We start from the raw sequence: 13,303 nt of genomic DNA on the forward strand, positions 1-13,303 counted from the left end.
GCACAATTCACAGCGCTTAACAGAGCACATACCCTCCCCAGTGTCTATCACCCAGTCACCCCATCCCTCCCACCCCACCCCCCACTCCAACAACACTCAGTTTGTTTCCTGCGATTAAGAATAAGGACATTTTCTTATGTAACCATAGCACAATGATCAAAATTAGGAAACTTAGCATTGATAAAATACTTTATGGAATCCACAGCCCATATTCAGTGTAGCCAGGTTGTCCTGATATTGTTCTTCATAGCTGTTTTTCCCATGACTTTCATGAATGCAGTTTTTAAAGAAGCATAGATTTGTTTTAGTTTGAATAATAACATCACTCTTTAGAATATAGGTTCTTTTCCAAAGGAATTACCGAGAGATTTAAATTTCTCCCTTTGGACAAGTAAATTAAGATTCGTCATTCCACAAGCAGAAGATTAGGGATAGTCTGACATTGGAACATTACTCCCAGAAGGTGCAGGTATATGAGCAGGACATGCTTGTAATAAAGAATGTGCCACAAGCATACCGTACAGATTGGCAGGCCCCCAAGGATTTTAGCATAGAATGTAGAATGGTGTGTTTAAAAATAAGAATTTAGAACTGACCTTAAAACAACAACATACAAACAGAACTAGATTTCACTTTATCTTATCCCCGCGATGAGACACAGGGACCTGCTACCTTGAACTTGCATTGGCCTCGCTCCTTACCTACCCTTTCAACACAAGTCCCCTGTTATCAGATCAGCTGAGGTCCTAGTTCAGAGCTAAACCGAGGTTACTGTGTGGTTGAGCCCTTGGATGCTGTTAGGAGCAGGACTGTTTGTTCTCCCAGAGAGTTTTCATTAGTGAGTATTCAGCACTTTCTCCAAAATATCAACTCCAGAGGTCTCCCAGGTAGCACTGTGGAAGGTCATTTTGGGGGTAAGAATCAAAAGCTCCTTTTGATGCTTCTTTCTTTGTGACGAAAAACTTCTGGCTTGCGGGCCAGAAATTGGTCAGGCCAGGCAAGCCATCTCCTTGCTGGTGGATTGATCTGGCACCAGTGAGCCATAATCCACTGCTTTCATTTTCCTGAAATGTTAAATATCCGTTCAAAATTTTCAGAACACATTACCTTGGAGTGTTATATAGATTTTTACGATACCTAGAGGTAACGGGCACATCTGTTATCCTACTTTGAGTTTTCCAGTACAGATCACATCTTTCATTTATTTTACTTACTTATTTAAAACTTGTTATTCGAGTATAGTTAACACATAGTATTACCTTAGTTTCAGCTACACAAACAGTGGTTCCACAGCTCTGTGCACATTATGCTGTGCTCCCCACCGTGATGACTTTTTTTTGATGAGTGTCATCCAGTGGCATTTATCAAGCACTAGTTTGAGTTAGAACTCTGCAGAATTGACATGGGTTTGCTCTGTGGGTGATTCAAGAAAGTTCAAGAAATAAAGTCGTGCTGGAGGCAAAGACACTGAATACCGACAGCAGGAGAAGAAAGAAACTGTTCCGGGGAGGTTTAGAGCAAGGGATTTTTTTTTTTAAGGCGCATAATGCCCGCTATGGGACATGCCCCAGCACCGTACATAGAGTAGCTTAGTTAAGTTTCTCCAGCAGTTCTGTGAAGTGGATACCAGGCTCATAAGGCCCATCTTATAGGTGGGGAGACCAAAGCACGGGAACGTTAAGTGACTCGTCACAAGTCGCACGGCAAATACATGGTGGGGTGAAGATTCAAAACCCAGGCACAAGATGTCCTGGGTTCACCTTGTACTTCACCTGTCCCAGATCTGGAAATAGGCGTTCACCAAAGGTTCCTAGTTCCCTTTGTTCTTTGTGCAAATGGTGTACAGTCAGTATAGTGACTAAAAGTCCTTGAAGTAATAATCTTATCTTTTAGTGGTCCTTCATTTGTTATACATTTAGGCTCAGTTATTTCTGTTTCTATTCAGTTTTGTTTTTTTTTTCTGTTTTAATTGTTTGAATTTGCGAAACATTTATATGGTTCAGAACTATTTCTGAGAAGATACTTGGGAGTCCTGTTTGATTCTCATGTCTTTTACTCAGTTCCCACCCCTCCCACAGATGGCTCACTAGTGTATTTTAGGGGCTAGACTCCCCTCCTTGACCTTTTTCTTCAGGGTAGTGAAGATTTTAAAAACTGGATAGCCTCCTTATAGGCAAAGTACTCTCCCACTAACCCTGGGAGAGTACATTTATACAACTTCTTTGGAAACCAGGTGGGTGGTACTTAATAGAAACTATAAAAATATTCGTAACCTTTGATTCCATAATGCTGAAGAAATAGAAACTCTGGCAGAGATACTCACTGCAACATTTTCCAAAGGGAGACAAAAACAATTTCATTGTCCGTCTGTAACCACTAAAATGGTATATTCACGGATTATTCACTGATGCTAGTAAGGTTCTCACAATATGAGAAGTGAAATAAAGCAGTGTACACAAAAATTAAGGTTTTGCACATTAGGAGAAGACAAGAAAAATGCATAAAGATGCTAAGGCATTTTTGTTTTACTCTTCTTACGGATTATAGGCTGGTGAATGAGCATATGTTATTTATTTTTTTTTTAAAGATTTTATTTATTTATTTATTTGAGAGAGAGAGAGAAACAGCACGAGAGGGGAGAGGGTCAGAGGGAGAAGCAGGCTCCCCGCTAAGCAGGGAGCCCGATGTGGGACTCGATCCCGGGACTCCGGGATCATGACCCGAGCTGAAGGCAGTCGCTTAACCAACTGAGCCACCCAGGCGCCCGCATATGTTATTTTTTAATCTGAAGGATGTTTAAAAAGAAAAAGCCTAATCTTTTCTATTGTTTACAAATCCAAAGAGCATTAAGTATTAAAAATGATACTTGTAGACTTCATTATTTTTAAAATTTTGTGTTGGAAGTATTTGTATTATTCTTAATATACAAGGTACTAGACTAATATCACGCCCCTTTTGATGGCTAAAATTTTATAACTGACTGAGGGATTACAATCCAGAGTCTACACATGACTTTCTAGGTGCCTTACCTTTATTCTTTAGAGAGTTTATTTTTTTCTTTACCTTCTAATGTCTTGCGAACAAATGTTAGAAAGCTGAATGTAGAATGTATTTTCTCCAGAGCAGCCAGTTTTTGTTGTGTTAACTTCTCTTAAATAGGTTAGATGTAATAGTACTAACCTTTATAAATATTTGTCTTTTCAGCACCTCAAAGACAAGTTCTGGAATTTTATTTTCTACAAGTTCATTTTCATTTTTGGTGTGCTGAATGTGCAGACGGTGGAAGAGGTGGTCATGTGGTGCCTCTGGTTTGCTGGACTTGTATTTCTACATCTGATGGTTCAGCTCTGCAAGGACCGATTTGAATATGTGAGTTTTTGGCCAAGCTCTCTGCTTGCTTAGTCACACATTTGCCAGGTTTGAATTGTGTAAGATGAAGGAGCCATAACGGCCACGTCATGCGTAGGTCTCCAGGGCAAGGCTCTCAGATCAGGTAGCCGCCGCCTATTTCTTGAGGAACTTCGTGTAGCGGCCACAGAATGCAGGATCAGTGTCTCTGCTGAAGATCCCCTCTTTTCCCCACTAGCAGAGTGTGTTAAAGCCCGCGTGGGGTCAGTTCACCTACACAAACTGTTCCCATCACAGCTTGAGGAAAGCTTAACGTATAAGCTGAATAAAAGCGGCTGTCTTCCAGATATCTTCTGTTCCAGTCTCCTTCCGTTTTTTTCCTCTGATTCTTGGAACTTCTTTTGGACTAGTTTACACTATTTCCAGCCCTGGGCAAGGACTGAGTTAGCCCTCTTGTCTCCCTGGGTCCTGAGAGAAGTGAATCCTTCTCTGTCCGGGTACAAGATCTGCCTCTCGGCTTCAGATCAGAGTTGTGGGGTGAACCCTCACTCTTCATTGCCCCCGGACAAATGTCAAGGGTCCTGGGAAAACACACACCTACAGTTCTGCCCTTCAGTTACACCACTCCGGGACCTCATTTGCTCTTCGCTTCACCTGGTCCTCGGGGACAGGTGGTCCCTGCACCTCTCTGTGAGTTCATCTCAGTCTGAAAGCTCTTCAGGGGTCAAGAGCAGGAGTGCGTAACCTCCCTAACGGGTTATCTCCACCCTCCTGCTCAGACTCCCAGCCCCAGGCCTCTGTCCCCGCTGTTGCCTCTCCTTGTATACTGTTAATCTAGCATCGTGGTAGGGGGCGCTCCACACCTGGATGACATTTCCCTTGTCCCAGCCCCGAACACTGTAGGAATATGCTCCCAGTGAATTTTCAGGAGGAGGGGGAGAGCAAGATCGAGCAAGAAACACAACAGAACATGGTGCTGTCTGGAGTGCTGTTGAATATTGAGAGACTTAAATACCTTTGGAAAATTTCTTAGAGAGAGGCTTATCATCCACTGGTAGGAGGAGGATCCTTGAGAATTTGAGATGGAAATATGATGTATATTGTTAATATTCCGTAAAGTAAGTGATAAAGATCTCTGAATATCAGCTCGTGCTCATATTTAGGTTGGATGGAGAATTTGACCATCTGGCACTGGGGTGCTTTTCTGTGCTTGGCATTTGGCGGCGCTGCTAAGCCCAGGTTCCTGAGCAAAGACACTGAGACTACCCTTGAGTTTCTCAGGGAAGCTTAACAGTGCCGTGAAGAAGAATCAATTTCCTTCTCCTGTTTTGTACGTTTCAGCTTTCCTTTTCTCCCACCACACCCATGAGTAGCCACGGGCGAGTTCTGTCTCTGTTGATCGCAATGCTGCTTTCTTGCTGTGGATTGGCAGTCGTCTGCTGTGTCACAGGCTACACCCACGGGATGCACACGCTGGCTTTCATGGCAGCAGAGGTAAGGTGTGGACGCGGGTTTTTGTTCTGATCATACTCCTGTATGTTTTCAAGTCACCCATGTTGTGACTGAGGGATATTTGGTCTTTTAACAAGCATGTTTTGAATTCCTTGCTTTTGTGTTGGGTACTGGCATTGAAGGGAAAAATGTATGATTTCTTGTAATCCTTGCTATGACATAATAAAAGGTAATTATTTTTGCCCACATTTCTATAGTGCTTACTGTATGCTGAGGGTTGCTGTAAATACCTGCAGTGTATTGACTCATTTTATTATTCCTGTTTATAAATGGGGAAACTGGTGTAGAGGGTGCAGTGAATTATTTAAGGTTTCAGAGTGAGCAGTGGCACAATCCAAAAATTGGGTTTTTTTAGCTAGGATATAAGTTAAAATTTTATGGGATAATATAAATATGTAAGCTATATTCTTTATTTTGGAAGACTAATCTGAGATATTCATGTATATTTTAAATTTACTTTTTAAACCTTTGAAAATACCAATTTTTGTTCAATAGAAATAAAAATTTTTTTGTATGTCCTTATATTCAGTTGCTATCTTTGCTTTTTTCCTCAGGCCAAAGGCAAAATGTTTTTATCTTTACCATAATTGCTACTATTAAGGAAAAAAATGAAATAATACATTATTAAATTTAATTAGCTAATATCAAAACACTAAGTTTGAACTGCTATTTGGGAATTTGTTAGAATAGGGTTAACATTTATTGGGGTGCCTGGCTGGGTCATTTGGTGGAATGTGTGACTCTTGATCTGGGGGTCGTGAGTTCAAGCCCACGTTGGAGGTAAGAGTTCATTTTAAAAATTTAAAAATTTTTTTAAAAATTTTGCTTAGTAGCATTGATTTCAGAATATGATGTAGTAGTGTAAGTAAAATTAGGAAAGGAACATTTAAATACTTAGTAAAACATTCGCAGTTCTAAATGAATACTGTCTATATGTGTATATTTCTCTTGAAAAAAATCTAAAATTTTTTTTGCACTGATCTATGTTATTAGTTTGCTTTAGATATATTTTACAATAAATCATCATTTGCATGATAGTCTGGTTTTCCTGCTTTTTACTTTTAATTAATATTAAGCCAAACTTTGGGAAAGGTATACCTAAAAATAAAGTCATTTAAATTAGGCTTATTGGATCTTACTATAGTACATATTTTTATTTCAGCTCATTACTATGATTATTTCAAGATAATAATGTTACAGATTTTATATTTTGAACTTAATTGTATTTTTATATTTATAGTGTTAATCTATGTAAAATATTTTCCATTTATAAATTGGGATTTCCAAATCTCAAACAATGTAATAGTTCTATTGTAGTTTAAGAGGAGATTTTTTTTTTTTTTAAAGATTTTATTTATTTATTAGAGAGAGAGCACATGAGAGGGGGGAGGGTCAGAGGGAGAAGCAGACTCCCCGCTGAGCAGGGAGCCCGATGCCGGACTTGATCCAGGGACTCCAGGATCATGACCTGAGCCGAAGGCAGTCGCTTAACCAACTGAGCCACCCAGGCGCCCAAGAGGAGATTTTTTTTAATATCAATTTCTATAATACAAAATACTGTGAAGGGCTTATTCTTTATTTCCTTCATTCTTTTTGTTTTTGTGTGGGCAAGGGGAGTATACAAAGCGTTATGTAGAGGGCAGGTACTCATCTTGGATTGGGGTACCTGAACTATACTTTTGGTATAGGATCACCAAGTATTCAGACACCCTTTGTAGTAATCAATGATGGTGACTTCCTGCTGCGTAAACTAGAAGTGGTTGTCAAATTACTAGAATGAACCTCAAGATTATAGAAGGCAGTCCCATGAGATGGACAGGTGTAATCAGTTGTCACCTATTAACAGAAAAAAGGCTCAATGAAAGTTGGTTTCTAGGTCATGAAAGAATTCTGTGGAAATTTGAAGCAGATAAAAAATAGTTGGTAAGCTTGAACAACCTGCTTTTTTTTCTTTCAGTTTTATTGTGATATAATTGACATACAGCATTGTATAAGTTTAAGATATACAGTCTAATGATTAACTGACATAGATTGTGAAGTGATTGTGACAGTAAGTTTCCTTAACATCCATCATCTCCTAGATACAGAAAAAGAAAGAAAAGGGTTTTTTCCTTTGTGATGAGAACTTTCAGGATCTATCCTCTCCACAACTTTCAGATGTACCACAGCAGTGTTAACTACAGTCATTATGTTGGATGTTACATCCCCAGTCCTCATTTATCTTGTAACTGGGAGTTTCTACTTTCTGACCGCATTCATCCCATTCCCCCACCACCCCCTCCCTTGAATAACCCGTGTTTTAGTTGAACTGAGAAATGCTTGCCTTTTATCTTTTTGTAAAAGTTAAGTTTGGCCTGAACAATTCCAAAGTTTACTAAAGAAAAAATACATCTTTCTTTATAGTCTCTTCTTGTGACAGTGAGGACTGCTCATGTGATTTTACGGTGAGTAAAAATTTGGGAGGGAGGTGATTGAGGTCTACTCATACAGTTGATTTTAAGATGTCACATGTATAAAATCTATAAAAATGTGACTATACTGTATCACGGGTAAGCTAGATTAAACTGTAACAGTAAATTGCTAAAATGATTTTTCTTTGTTCACTGCAGATATGTAATTCACCTCTGGGACCTCAACCATGAAGGGACATGGGAGGGAAAAGGAACCTATGTCTATTACACAGATTTTGTCATGGAGCTCACTCTCTTGTCCCTGGACCTCATGCACCATATTCACATGTTGGTAAGCTTCCTCAGAAGGAGCTCTAACAGAGAGCTAGGTGTTTTAGAATCAGAAACCCTGGTTAGTCCATAAGAAATGAAACATTTGTGGATAAACTGCGTAAAGACTCTCAAAACAAATGCAGCTGTGCCCCTCTGTCTTTCTGCCACTGGGTATAGAATAATGGCGTGCATTTCAGCTGGAGCCCAGCTTGAGTTTGCTGTCCTCCTAGGGCACTCCATGAACTCCACTGACCTAGTCACTGGTCATTCTTCTACCATGAAATTAAGAGGATTCCGTATGCTCCCCCTAGTTTCTGTGGCTTCTGATACGTAGCAGTTACTTTGTAGGGGGTAATGGGAACTCTTGCAATGTTAGCTACTTCATGGATTCATAATTTTTCTGCTTTATAATTAAAAAGAAAGCATTTGTATTTCATTCCTCCTACTTCATCGTTTACATTTTACTTTGCTATGCAAGAAATTACAGTTGAAAATCTGCTTCCATGGTTAGCACTTCAGTGATCTAATAATGGTAAGAATCAACATATTTGGTGGGCAGTTGATTTATACTATAAGCCTATTAAAGATGCATTTAAAAATTACTGGGTTAGGGGCGCCTGGGAGGCACAGTTGGTTAAATGTCTGACTCTTGGTTTTGGCTCAAGTTGTGAGATTGAGCCCCAAGTCAGGCTCCACGCTCTGAGTGTTGTCTGCTTATAACTCCCTTTCCCTCTCCCCATACCTGTCCTCCCTGCTCAAATAAATAAATTAAATCTTTTTTTTTAAAGATTTTATTTATTTATTTGAGAGAGAGAGAATGAGAGACGAGAGCACAAGAGGGAAGAGGGTCAGAGGGAGAAGCAGACTCCCCCGCTGAGCAGGGAGCCTGATGTGGGACTCGATCCCGGGACTCCAGGATCATGACCTGAGCCGAAGGCAGTTGCTTAACCAACTGAGCCACCCAGGCACCCTAAATAAATAAATCTTTAAAAAAAAAAAAATGACTAGGTTAGACACAGGACATTTCTAAGTATGCTTTTTGAAAATAACTTTGAAAACATATTTAAAAACATGTATAGCTTTTGTTTAAAGCTCCCTCAAATGCCCAGGGATAACTGTTAACGTTTTATTGTATTTATTTTTTCCTTTTATATTCAAATACATACAGTCATAAATTGAGATTGTATTTTGGACATTTAGTTTAGTTTTGCTTTTTTTTTTTTTTTAGCTAATGTATTATCTGTACTGTCCTGTGCTAGCCACAGTTCTTCGGAACCATTTAATGCCTTCAGGATAAGAATTCCATCATACAGATATATAATGATTTAATTAACCAACCCTCATAATGGATATTTAGACTGTATTCAGTTGTTTGCTGTTTTCACATCTTTACATAGTTTATCACATATTAGTTTTTTGAGATAGTTTTATCTGGCTTTTTTCACTTAAATATTTTCCCATGTGATTAATCTTTAAAAATGTTATACGTAAATATAGTATAATAATATATAACTTTATTTTATAAAAAATGTAATTAATGACTATATACTATTACATTATATGAATTTACAACCTAACTATTTCCCTACTGGGCATTTTGCTCATTTCCTGGTTTTCTTTTTTATAATTGCATGGATGGATATCTTCGTGCATAAAGCTTTTAAATTTCGGATTAGTTCCTGAGAAAAGATAGCTGATGATGGAATGACTAGGCCAAAGAGCGTGTACATTGTTTATGGTAGTGAGATAAATATCTGCATTTGCTTGGTGAAAGATTGTTCCAGTTCCCGTTTACCACCAATAAGAGCTTCTGTTACATACGTCACCTTTGTCACTAGCAAGTTCACATTCATTTTTATTGTGTGTTTCATTCTCTTTCCTTCCTGCGAAGTTATTTGGCAACATCTGGTTATCCATGGCCAGCTTGGTCATCTTCATGCAGCTGCGTTACCTATTCCACGAAGTGCAGCGTCGGATCCGCCGGCACAAGAACTACTTGCGTGTGGTTGGCAACATGGAGGCCAGGTGCGTGAGCACACGCTGATGTTGCCCAACTGGACTCGTTTTAGATTTTTTATAATAACAGATCCCAGGTGATCCGAGAACCACTTTTGTTAGCTGTTAACCGAAGGGTGAAGAGGATAAGTGGAGGCTCTGGAGAAGGACTGCCAGGTGTGAATCCTCACCTATGTGAGGATTTGCTGTGTGATTTGAGGGCATCTTAATTAAATCTCTGTGCCTCAGTTGCTTCCACTCTAGGGATGATAGCAGAGCCTTTGTACTGGAACTCTTGGGAGGAGCCAGTGGGGTAGTGCAAGTAACATGCTTAGAACAGTATGAGTATGTAGCAGCTGCTCAATAAATACTAGGTGGTTCTTATTATGCCGTTATTTTTATCATCATCATCATTAAGCGGAAGCTTCCTTGGGCTTCTGTCCTCTATTTTATGAAGTGGGTCTCACTTAATTCCTTCCACATGCATGTTTACACACACGCTCTTAAGCTCACCAAGGGAGGGACTCACTTGCCAGCCTGCAGATGTGAGATGAATGGGTATCTTTAGTGTCCAGGGGAACAGTTTGGCTCTCTAGGGGTGGGTCTTAACTCCTCTGGTTTGCCCAGAAATGTTCCCTCAAGTCATTTTTAGCTAATGTGTTATGTTGAAGGAACTAACAGCTGTTGTTAAGACAGAGTTCGTTTCTGTGTTTACGTTTTTTGCTCTTTGGTGGGCTATGAAGAGAAAGCAGATGTAATGTTTTTGATGGCTGGGAACGTTTAACTGCCCCAGATTCCTCTGTAACTGCTGTCAGAGGGCGAAGTTTATGGCGTGGCACTCAGTTTTACATGTGTGGAACTGACAGAGGTCTGCTGGCTGCGTTCGTCTTTTACAGGTTTGCTGTGGCAACTCCGGAGGAGCTGGCTGTCAACAATGATGACTGTGCCATCTGCTGGGACTCCATGCAGGCCGCGAGGAAACTGCCCTGCGGACATCTTTTCCACAAGTAGGGCCTGGGGTTCTGTCCAGGGCGTGGGGGTGCTGTTTGTGCCGGGGCTCCGGACCAGTCCTAGCAAGGGGGTGGGGACATTACCTCAGACTGGCCGTGGAGCTGGCAGTGAATGCTGTGGGAAGCTCTGGGCTGTTCTCCTCCATCCCTCAGCCTCATCGCTCTACGGCAGGACTGTTCCCCACTCACAGCCTGCCATCCTAATTTCTGGGTCTGCTGACTCTCTTCATATTCCTTGTCAATTTCTGCCCTGAGGTAGAACAAGTGTGCCTGTAAGATTTAAAAGAAAGGGATGGGGGGAATCCTTGCTTTCAAACAGCTTATGCATTCACTGGGACAAGAGACTATTTTTCCATTTTGCACATGTACAAAAGTAACAGAGAAACAACATGCCAGGGAGGTTGGCTGAGTTGGGGACTGGACCAGGACCACTGAACAGTCCAGAAAAACTGTGACTATATTATCAGGGAGAACAAAACAGCATTTTCAGAAAATCTTTTTTTTGTTGTTTTTTCCCCAAGATTTTATTTTTTTATTTGAGAGAGAGAGGGCACGTGCACAAGTGGGGGGGTAGGGGGCAGCGGGAGAGGGAGAAGCAGATGCCCCGCTGAGCAGGGAGCCTGATGCAGGGCTCTCGATCTCAGGACCCTGGGATCATGACCTGAGCCGAAGGCAGACGCTTCAATGACTGAGCCACCCAGGCACCAGAAAATCTCTTAAGAATGCATCAGATCTATGGGCGGGACAGGTTTGTTCCTCTGGCAGGGAGTCCTGTTGCCTCTCTCTGTGTTGTGGCCCTCACTGCCTTACTTAATTCATTCTTAGAGATCTCATAGGGGCTGAGTCTGTTTAACCTAAATCACTGTGTCTATGGAGTAGATGTCTTTTTTTTTTTTAAGATTTTATTTATTTGAGAGAGCATGAGCAGGGGGAGAGGGAGAGGGAGAAACAGACTCCCTGCTGAGCGGGAAGCCAGACAGGGGGCTGGAGTCTAGGACCTTGATAACATGACCTGAGCCAAAGTCAGATGCAAAGACTGAGCCACCCAGGCGCCCTGGATTGGATATTTTTTTGATGTTGAGGTATCTCTGAGGTAGCTTTGGCTTTTGCATCTGTGATCCTTTTTGCACATTGAGAAAGTTTTCATCTTTACATCTTTAATCTTCCTTTTCTCATTTTATATACCCAAATTGTTTTTCTTCTCTTTTTTAATATTAGAAGGGCTTTGGAGCTTGAGCATCAGTAGGTAAACACATATACTTATTTTAATTTTTAAAATTTAAACACTTTTTTTTAATTTAAATTTTAGTTAATATATAGTGCAATATTGGTTTCAGGAGTAGAATTCAGTGATTCATCACTTACATACAACACCCAGTGCTCATCACAAGTGCACTCCTTAATGACCATCCCCCACCTCCCTCCCTCCATCAGCTCTCAGTTTGTTTTCTATCGTTAAGAGTCTCTTATGGTTCATTTCCCTCTCTTCCTTTTTTCTTTTCCCTCTCCCATATGTTCATGTTTTCTTTCTTAAATTCCACATGAGTGAGATCATATGGTATTTCTCTTTCTCTGACTGACTTATTTCACTTAACATACTAGCTTATCCATGTCATTGAAAATGGCAAGATTTCATTTTTTTGATGGCTGAGTAATATTCCATTGGATATGTATACTACATCTTCTTTATCCATTCATCAGTCGATGGACATTTGAGTTCTCTCCATAGTTTGGCTGTTGTCGATAACGCTGCTATAAACATTGGGGTGCATGTACCCCTTCAAATCTGTATTTTTGTATTCTTTGGGTAGTAATTCAGTTGCTGCATCATACAGTAATTCTATATTTAACTTTTTGAGGAAACTCCACAAACTGTTCTCCAGAGTGGCTGTACCAGTTTGCATTCCCACCAACAGTGCAAGAGGATTCCTCTTTCTCCACATCCTCGCCCACATCTGTTGTTTCTTGTATTAATTTTAGCCATTCTCACAGGTTATGAGGTGGTATCTCACTGTGGTTTTGATTTGCATTTCCCTGATGATGAGTGGTGTTGAACATCTTTTCATGTGTCTGTTAGCCATCTGGATGTCTTCTTTGGAAGTGTCTGATCATGTCTTCTGCCCATTTCTTAGCTGGGTTATTTCTTTTTTGGGTGTTGAGCTCGATAAGTTCTTCACAGATTTTGAATACTAACCCTTTATCAGGTACATTGTGTACAAATGTCTTCTTCCATTCCGTGGGCTGCCTTTAATTTTGTGATTGTTTCCTTCTTTATGCAGAAGCCTTTTATCTTTTTTTTTTTTTTTAAGATTTTATTTATTTATTTGACAGAGAGAGACACAGCAAGAGAGGGAAGACAAGCAGGGACAGAGGGAGAGGGAGAAGCAGGGTTCCTGCGGAGCAGGGAGCCCAATGGCAGGCCTTGATCCCAGGACCCTGGGACCATGACCTGAGCTGAAGGCAGACGCTTAACAACTGAGCCACCCAGGCGCCCCAGAAGCTTTTTATCTTGATGAAGTCCCAGTAGTTCATTTTTGCTTTTGTTTCTCTTGCCTCCGGTGATGTGTCTAGGAAGAAGTTACTATGGCCAAGGTCAAAGAGGTTGCTGTCTGTGTTCTCCTCTAGGATTTTGATGGTTTCCTATCTCACATCATCCATTTTGAATTAATTTTTCTCCAGTTTCATTTTTCCGCATGTTGCTGTCCAGTTTTCCCA

General features: G+C 40.5%; 2 protein-coding genes across 2 annotated transcripts in view; one reads left to right on the forward strand and one right to left on the reverse strand.

Annotated features, from left to right (window-relative positions):
* Nucleotides 1–10,081, reverse strand: part of OGFOD1 (2-oxoglutarate and iron dependent oxygenase domain containing 1) — a 63,816-nt gene extending 53,735 nt beyond the window's left edge. Inside the window, exon 1 of the mRNA XM_081806573.1 lies at nt 10,078–10,081. The gene's annotated coding sequence lies outside the window, so the exon portion shown is untranslated. The remainder of the gene's footprint in view (nt 1–10,077) is intronic.
* AMFR (autocrine motility factor receptor) overlaps nt 1–13,303 on the forward strand; it is a 46,588-nt gene that overhangs the window by 10,266 nt on the left and 23,019 nt on the right. The window contains exons 3-8 of the mRNA XM_006747553.3: nt 3,205–3,369; nt 4,690–4,842; nt 7,264–7,304; nt 7,470–7,602; nt 9,475–9,608; nt 10,475–10,585. Of these exons, the coding sequence (XP_006747616.1) occupies nt 3,205–3,369; nt 4,690–4,842; nt 7,264–7,304; nt 7,470–7,602; nt 9,475–9,608; nt 10,475–10,585 (737 nt within the window). The remainder of the gene's footprint in view (nt 1–3,204; nt 3,370–4,689; nt 4,843–7,263; nt 7,305–7,469; nt 7,603–9,474; nt 9,609–10,474; nt 10,586–13,303) is intronic.

The sequence above is a fragment of the Leptonychotes weddellii genome, chromosome 16 (genome assembly GCF_054177405.1).
Source record: "Leptonychotes weddellii isolate Sample4059 chromosome 16, ASM5417740v2, whole genome shotgun sequence".
Lineage (NCBI taxonomy): Eukaryota > Metazoa > Chordata > Mammalia > Carnivora > Phocidae > Leptonychotes > Leptonychotes weddellii.